Source organism: Barbatula barbatula (assembly GCF_947034865.1).
Source record: "Barbatula barbatula genome assembly, chromosome: 12".
Taxonomy (NCBI): domain Eukaryota; kingdom Metazoa; phylum Chordata; class Actinopteri; order Cypriniformes; family Nemacheilidae; genus Barbatula; species Barbatula barbatula.
Window position 1 is genome coordinate 15,444,118 of NC_136775.1, and position 9,063 is coordinate 15,453,180.

The following is a 9,063-nucleotide window of genomic DNA, read 5'->3' on the forward strand; positions in this document are numbered from 1 at the left end:
AGTGTAGTAAAGTGTAGTGTAGTGTAGTAAAGTGTAGTAAAGTGCAGTGTAGTAAAGTGTAGTGTAGTGTAGTAAAGTGTAGTGTAGTGTAGTAAAGTGTAGTAAAGTGCAGTGTAGTAAAGTGTAGTGTAGTGTAGTGTAGTAAAGTGTAGTGTAGTGCAGTGTAGTGTAGTGTAGTGTAGTGTAGTGTAGTGTAGTGTAGTAAAGTGTAGTAAAGTGTAGTGTAGTGCAGTGTAGTAAAGTGTAGTGTAGTGCAGTGTAGTACAGTGTAGTGTAAAGTGTAGTGTAGTGTAGTAAAGTGTAGTGTAGTGCAGTGTAGTGTAGTAAAGTGTTGTGCAGTGCAGTGTAGTAAAGTGTAGTGTAGTAAAGTGCAGTGTAGTAAAGTGCAGTGCAGTGTAGTAAAGTGCAGTGTAGTAAAGTGTAGTGTAGTAAAGTGTAGTGTAGTGTAGTAAAGTGTAGTAAAGTGCAGTGTAGTAAAGTGTAGTGTAGTGTAGTGTAGTGTAGTAAAGTGTAGTGTAGTGTAGTAAAGTGCAGTGTAGTAAAGTGTAGTGTAGTGTAGTGTAGTAAAGTGTAGTAAAGTGCAGTGTAGTAAAGTGTAGTGTAGTGTAGTGTAGTGTAGTAAAGTGTAGTAAAGTGTAGTGTAGTGTAGTGTAGTGTAGTAAAGTGTAGTAAAGTGCAATGTAGTAAAGTGTAGTGTAGTGTAGTGTAGTAAAGTGCAGTGCAGTGCAGTGCAGTGTAGTGTGGTAAAGGAATGGAATGGAATGGAAAGGAAATAATTAAATTAATGAAATGAAAAATGAATATTTCCTAATGAAAATGATAATGAACAGTTTATGAAAAGTTTATATTCAATCTCACACATTACAGTTTATCATAAAAGATAAAATAATAATTGATGCACGTTTATTACCCAATTAGGTCACTATTTAGACATGAAGTCATTACACATTTATAATGAAATGAAACCCACTGTAATGCAACAGGTTGTTTTGTTACAATATTAAATATGGACATTGCAGTGTAAAGTGCTGCTCGTGGAGACATCTGTGCAATGTTACACAAAATAACGTATTTCACAACGTTACACGGTTATGCCAAACTTGTCTTACTGGAATATCGCAGAAACTGAAACCATCATCATCATCACATCACAACCCAGAAATCAAGTTGTAAGTGATAATGACAAGGGCTGGGTGCACTTTCGTATCTTACGGTTTAATGGATCAGCTGTGAAATAACGGGAACACGGGAGTGTAACTTTGCGGTAAACGTAACTCCCTCGCGTTCTGACCCAGTCTGACTAATTCTCTTAAGAAGGTTCGGCTGCGGTTTACGCCGATGGTGCGACCTCCTCCTCCACCTCCTCCATGATCTCCTGGTTAGCTTGACGCGCTCTTTAAAAGCGCAAAGCGGATCAGACCAACTCATTCACTTCCATCGGGAAGATACATCAGTCACCATGAGCTCTTCACGCGGCGTTGGACTTTATTTGATACTTGTGCTTGTGTTTGTGTGCGAAGCATCGGAAGGTAAATGCGACATTTTGGGCCTTTTGGCTACCGCGTCAATGTTTTTAAAGTCGTTTGCAAGCTTCGTCTAATGCAAAGGCGTTTAGCTCTACCGAATATCATGTGTTTGGGATCTTGAGGAAATGTTTACAAATAGTTTGTTATGTTTGTCAACCAAATGCATGACAGTGTGTTTACTGTCATAACAATGTTACGATCTCGGCGACCAAAGTTATGTAATCGCGCGCAGATGTTGTGTGTGTTGTAACTTGTATGTAATCCAGATGTGTGTCCTACTTTTCCAGACGCAGAGCCCCAGAGGGAAATGATAACCGTTTACGATGGAGGTCTGTAAACACACTACTGTTTTTATTCATTAGTGGTGACATTACTACAACACAACTGAAGAACACAAAAGGAAACTATTAGAAAAATGTCATCGTTTCTATGTATACGGGTTATAATATTAATAATAATAGTAATTAACCTATACATATATATAATATTCTGTTTTTATTATTACTTTATGTTAAGTAATGGATTGAGTCATTTTATAACACTTTCATCACTTCACAGTGTTTTCACTGTTTCATTATCTATTATCAGAATAAAAGTTAAAGGGATATTATTATTTATTATTTACCCACATGTCATAACAAACCTGTATGACTTTCTTTCTTCCGCACAAAACAAGATATATTTTAAAGAACTTTGGTAACCAAACACCATTTGACCCACTGACTTCCGTCACAAAACATTTCTCAAAATATCTTCTGCTATGCAGATTTAAAAAAAATCATGTGGGCAATTCCAGCATTATGGATGTGACATATTAACGCTCACAGAATGTTTTTGTTACCAATATATTGAGCCATTTTGAACCATGTCTGAACATCAGAAATATATTGTATGCACAAATTTAAAAAAGGGAATTAAACATGCGTTATGGATGTGACAAAAAGGACAGTTTTTGCGAGAGGACATATGATTTTAGTGAATTAAAATGCACAAACCTGAAGCAATAATAGACAACAAATAAAGAAGGACTGATTCGTTATAGAAAATAAAAAATTTTATTTACATGTATGAGGAATATGAACCGTTATGAATGTGAAAATTACCTGACTATGGAAAATCATGCACAAAAAAAGCTTTAACATGGGTATTTGAACCACGTAATGTTGACATGTTGACAGTCTGGTAAAATCCTTTGGTAAAAACTTTGGCATGGATTTGCCCATATCCAGGTTTTGAACGACATGAGGATGTACTGCATCAACTTTCCGTTTAACCATGCCCATATTCAAATCATTCATATAGTTAAATCTATTAAACTTAGTATCTTGCAAGTTATCAAACAACTCATTTTGTTTACATTTCACTAACACTTATCCATCACTGTTGTTTAAACTTTAAAATCCTGATTTTCAATTTTATTTAGTGCTTTTCACAATGTGCATTGTTCCAAAACATCTTTACAGGAGAAAGGGATTTTAATAATGAACACTATGCAGAGAGCTGTAAAATATCAAATGTTTAAAGTGAGATTATCCTATGCTGACAAAACTTGTGTGTTAAGTGTGGGTGAAGACACAGAGAGATCTCAGGTGATATATTCATAACCTAACCTTTTTGCTTTGGGTCTCAGATGGCGTTCAGCGAATGATGACAGCTGAAGGTAAGGCCTTAATCAGTGATTATTTGTATGTATATAACTCAAAAATATTTAAACCTTACGTATATAAAACATCCCTTTACAGAACTGGATTATTTGATGGGGCAGAGACCAGTCATCCATGACCTTTCCAGTTTTCTCAAAGTGCAAGGTTTCCACTTTCTTCTTTTCTGTTCTCCCAAAGAAAGGAAATTAAACGATATGTTTTAAGGTCATTCCATACCTTTGGTTCTTTGTATGCATTTAGAGACGGATGTAAGTGAGCCAGTGGTCACAAACTTTCACCCTGAAGATGGCCGAAGAGGTACAGTAGCATGCTAGCATGTTTATTTTTTGGTTTGGAAAAGGAGATTTGGTATATGGGTGTGTCCATCTGTAATGAAGAAATCAGGAATATATTTTTTCATCCATATGTAGAAATGCAGAGAAATAAATTTTTCGCTTTCATCTCTATGTCTTTGGTTCAGGTCCCCCACTGTTTGGCCCACGCTCTATGGGACCCAACGCGGGTCCAGAAATTCATTTCCCGCCGTCCTTTCCCAGTATCAGCAATCTTGAAGATGTCTGTCAGTTTGGTAACACTTCCATCCGATACTCTAAGGACATATTTCCGCCGAGTGGCTTCGGTGGACTGCATCGCCAGGCTGAAGCTGTGAATCGACTCCAGCCCTGGTACGGCATGTGCTGTGGCCTTAATGGAACGGAGGAACAGCTCTGTTGTGCTGAACAAGCGGTGAGAATATTTAAAGTACATTTGTTGCATAATCACAAAGCAAAGACAAAAAGTTTATTTGCACATTTGGCAATTTCATACTGAATTGATATGAAGAGTTTGATTCCAAAATTAGATCACTTTGATTTTTTGAAATTGTTCTAAAAAAAAAATTTTTATCTTTGCATTTCGATAAATATCAATCAAACTGCAGTTGGTTGTTTAGATTAAGCCATAATAACTGAAAAAATACAGCTAACTAACACAATAAAACAAGATAACAACATGATTAATAAAAAAATTAAAAACATGATTTCATTTTGGACCCAGACTTCATATATTCTCCTGTTTTAATCCTCTTGCTTTTCAGCTCACCGGCAGTATTTTGTGTATCTAAATACAACATATAATGACTTTCCTAGTGTTTATAATTTGTTTAGCTTGGAATGTTGTGGAGTGAAAGTGTTTATATGGACAGTCAAGAGAATATCTGAGCTCTCAGAAAATAGAGTTGTTATTGTGCCATGTTTGGTGTTTATTCGGCTGAAATTTGTCATTGAATTATAGTTTAGTCTTCAGTGAGCATTTATCCAAAACATTGAGTGTCTGAAATGGAGCAATGGCAAAGTAGCCTTCACTGTTATCTATTGTGCTTACGTGTTTATATCTCTTGTCTCTTTGCGTGCTCTCTGTTGCTGATCTGATGTTTTTGCTATGATTCAGTGGAAGAAGACTCTTTCTGACTTCTGTGACGAAGAGTTCTCTATAAAGACTGTTGCGTATTTCTGCTGCAAAGAGACCGGGAAGGCCATATGGAGCTGCTTTGATAAGAATGCTCCGGCTACTTCTTACGACATCCCCATCATTGACAAAATCGACATGCCAAGCAAGGTCCAAGGCTTCAAATATAACCCCAGTTCTTGCAACGGGTAGGTTTCTCTCGGAGTATATCAAGAGTGTCTTTGGCCTAAAAATGACAACATTTTTGGTTATTGTTCAAATCTGTATACATCTGTTATCAGTTATCATTCATGTCTGTAAATCATCATCATCATCATAATCGCATATTTTTTCTATAGTGGATTATTTCAAGATCACGACTCCCTATTTAACCAAAGTAAACTACAAGACATTTTCTTTAGTTTACAGTCGGTTGTTTTCTCTTATTCCCTTAAATCTGTTCAACAATTGTATCCACTAAAGCATGCAATAATAAGGAGCAATGTTCCATCCACATTCTTTTTTCAATAAAGATTTTATTGAGAATTTAATAGATTTATTCCAATTGTTGCTTTTACACCATAAAACATCACACCAAAGGACAACGTAGCGTATGGTTTAATATCTTTTCAAACACGCACAATAACTTTCATACAATAAAACTATTCTTCTTCTCCATCTCTATCTTCTCTATCATATGAAAATGTATACAGTGGTAGACAGCACATTGTCTCTGGTCTAATAAAAGAAAACAACAGAAAGTAGCACATCAACATTGTTATCTGTTTTACTCTATTTACTTTGTGTATTTGAAATAAAGTTATAGCCAATTCTACATTATACCATGGTCTGTTTGAATACTGGATTCTGATTGGCTGGAAGGTGTGCATTAAAACCCTTTAACGCACGGGTAGCTCCAGTCAGTTTGATAACATTTGAAATTACTTTACAAATTGTCATTTTCACCTGTTTGATCTAAAATTAAACCGTAAACATAAATAAAAGCTTTAACTTGGCAAATGACCATGGTATAAGCGGGATTTATCCACAGCTAGCCATGCGTTAAAGGATTTATAATCACTTCGCGGAGGCAACAACCCTCCGCTTCACGTCCGGTGGTTCTTGGCCTCCACGTTGTGCATTAAAACCCTTTAATGCACGGCTAGCTGTGGATTATCCCTTACATATAAAATAACTAAAACTGTAAATGTTCAAGATACAAGTATAGCTGTTAAAGACAATGTTCTCTAATACACCAACAACTGCAAATGGACAACAGCAAAGGCGTATGTGCCCTTCAACTGTAAATCCAATTTCCGGCACTAAGGGCAAGTTAAACATGTGTAAAACAGACACTGAATTACATTAAATTACATTTTTTTTCAAAAAGATTTGGATGATATAATGTCGGGTCTTCATTTTTTTTGCATAATCTTAATGGCTAGTGGTTAATGTCTTTATCATGTTAATGTCTTTAAAAAGTTATTATTTATGTATTTGGACAGAAACATTAATTTAAATGATTAGCAGGGAATACATGACTTTCACATTCTAAATAGACCCGAACTACAATTTTAGTCATAAAGTCACCAAATGGTACGAAATAAAACTGACTTTAAACTATAATGCTTGCAAAAACTTGTGGGTACATATATACTGTCTTTTACATCCCAAACTTTCTATCAAAGACAAAATTGAGTGTAAAGAAAGGCGCATTATAAATAAAATGTATTATTAGTATTATTGTTATTTATGTATTGTGGCCATTCCAGTCCCGTGTCTGTTGAAGTTTAACTAAATCATCCAACAGCATAATGAAAGATTGCAGAATGACAAGACACATGAGGTTATAACATAATTTGTTTTCCATACGCATACGCTTATACAAATATTACTGTTGTATTGCTTAAAAGTGAATATGAACTTGTTTTCTTTGAAGTATTTGAGGTTTTAAAAAATGCAGAGCAATATGGAGCATCAAAGAGTACTTTTATGTTAAATTAAATTGGAGAATATTGTTCGTAGTTCACAGAATAAAATAAAATGAATAATTTTACCTGCACACAAACCTATCAAAAGTACATTCATTAAAACTGAAAATGGTCTTTGAAATGGTCTCATAATGTGGATTCATCTTTAAAACATTTAAAAATAATTTAGTAGTCATCCTTAACATTTGCCATTTACTAGTTTAAAGCGGTGATGCAACAACTAGTATATAAATTGTCATTCCTTCCACCATATAAATTAGTCCATTTCTTTCATTCAGCTCATCGGCGGCTTCCCCTAGTGCAATTCTAGACATCTGCTTCCCACCTGGCCGTCCAGACTCCTCCAACATAGATCTGATCTGTGCTCATCGCAAGATCCGCCCTCGCTACCTCACCAGGTGTCTTCCTCGCACTGGCTATGGCTGGTTGGCCCGTCAATCAAAAGCCATCAACGTGCTGGAAAAAGAATATGGCCAGTGCTGTAAAGAGAAAAAGGGTAAACACAACTGTGCTGAAAGAAAGGTGAAGCATGACGCATCATTCCTCCCAAACAGTATTTCACAATAAATGTCCCACACCTAAAACGGATAATTCATCAAAACACTCCTAGAGAATCAGATTCAGTGTAATACCAAATAAATGCTTTTTTACCTCACCTTGATACCATACATTTTTCAAAAGTATAAATGAGCTGAAACGTCATTACAAATCCGATCTCTAATTTGGTTGATGTGATTATATGTTTTGACAGTTCTTATTGTGTTTTGGTATCATCGAGTGGGTGTGGGATTAGGTGGTGCTCCAACACACCCATCCAAACAGAAACGTCTTACCTACTGCTTTTTTTAAATTGCAGGCCCGTCAGCCAAAAAAACGAAATACAATATCATACAACCCCCAAACTTTCTCTTTTAGTCAATTGGTAACATTTATAAATCTTGTTCTGTTTTAGTGGAAGAAGATGGTGGATAAGTTCTGTAAAGACGAAAAGAAAACCACGAGAAAGCATTTCGAGTGTTGTGACAAGAAGAAAGGAGAAGAGCTGTATTCCTGTTTCGCATCGGTTGCTCCAGATCCAGCATACAACATCACTAATACCCAATTTCCTCCTCCCACCCTGGAGTCATACTGTGAAAACCACACAAGCCTCCAGAGCGTGTAAAAAACTCTTTACTCCTCATTTCTATCTGGACCCATATGCACGAGCCAAGTTAAAATCTGTACTATAATAACACTAGAAAAAATTAAACCATTGGGTCATTGAGGAAGACAGCATACAGTAATGTTTTCTTTATATATTTACGCGACGTGAGACGTTTTTGTGCTTAATTTATCTACATTTAGATGTTTCTGTTTTCTTTCATACAACAGGGTGAAACTAAAGATAGGAAGGACTAGGTAAGTTCAGTTTCTGATACCTTCTATAAGGAAAACATTGATACAAGAGCCAAGAAAATGTGTAGAAACCGTTCATTTCAAGACAACCAGTCTTTGTTTCAAAAGGTCAAACATTTCAAAAAGGATTTACTGAAATGTCAAATATATTTCCCCCACAGGACTGATTTCCCTTTCTCAGTAGATCAAATGGTTGAACGGTGCTGCCCTCTGGTGCCGCAGGAGAGATCTTCATGTGTAGAGGAAGAGGTAAGCACAAGCCTTATATTTTCTTCTTGGGCATTTTCTAACATGTATTGAAGTAGTTTAAATCCAGCAATTGACCCTTTGGAGAGCTGTCCGAAACCGCGCTGAGTAACAAAAATGTATTTCTCTTGCAGCTTAATAGCAGCTTAAATGATTTGTGTCAAGTGAAAGAGCTGGAGAAGCCTTACTGTTGTGAAGCTACCATCAAGAGCCGTCCCAAGTGTGCCACAAAACTGCTTCTACGCTACATGGCCAAGGCAAATAAAGCCAAATTAAGTGGGAAGAAGAAATGTCCCCTGATCGAGAGCCAGATGGAGGGTGACGTTTAATACTGAAGCATATTACACATTTCAATTACACTTGAGTTGAGCCAGACTGCTTTCTAGCCTATCTGAACCTCTGTTAGTTGAAACTATGTTTTACAAATCTTTACATTTTTATTACACAGAAGATACTGTATATTTTTCTGTACTGAGCTGCATGGACAGTTCCGTTTTTATGTTTTACAAATGTTCTGATAATGGATTTGAACACATTATGTTCATTAATTTAGCTGAAGTTATATTTTCAACAAGATGACTCTATGTACAAATAAAACACGGCTTTGCATCTGTTGCAGTTCATTTATTAATACGTTTGTTGATGAATGCATCTGTTTTGAAAAGGAAAATACTTCATGCATGCGGGCAGTTTCCCAAGATCTGTTCTCTGAACAGTTTTGTGTTGTTATTTTTAGCGCTGTACATAAAGACTGGACGCCTGGGGGGTATAACAGAAAGCTGGATATGTGATATACCCTGAGTAAGCATGGTTTGG

The 9,063-nt window shown here is 36.1% G+C and overlaps 1 protein-coding gene across 1 annotated transcript; it reads left to right on the forward strand.

Annotated features, from left to right (window-relative positions):
- The first annotated feature begins 1,120 nt into the window (after positions 1 to 1,120).
- ecm1b (extracellular matrix protein 1b) lies at positions 1,121 to 8,860 on the forward strand. The gene is made up of 12 exons (XM_079470296.1): positions 1,121 to 1,529; positions 1,814 to 1,855; positions 3,157 to 3,186; positions 3,269 to 3,334; positions 3,431 to 3,487; positions 3,651 to 3,916; positions 4,619 to 4,824; positions 6,885 to 7,128; positions 7,559 to 7,764; positions 7,978 to 8,004; positions 8,163 to 8,250; positions 8,382 to 8,860. The coding sequence occupies exons 1-12, from the start codon at positions 1,460 to 1,462 to the stop codon at positions 8,574 to 8,576; spliced, it is 1,497 nt and encodes a 498-aa protein (XP_079326422.1). The 5' UTR covers positions 1,121 to 1,459; the 3' UTR covers positions 8,577 to 8,860.
- Positions 8,861 to 9,063: the final 203 nt, after the last annotated feature.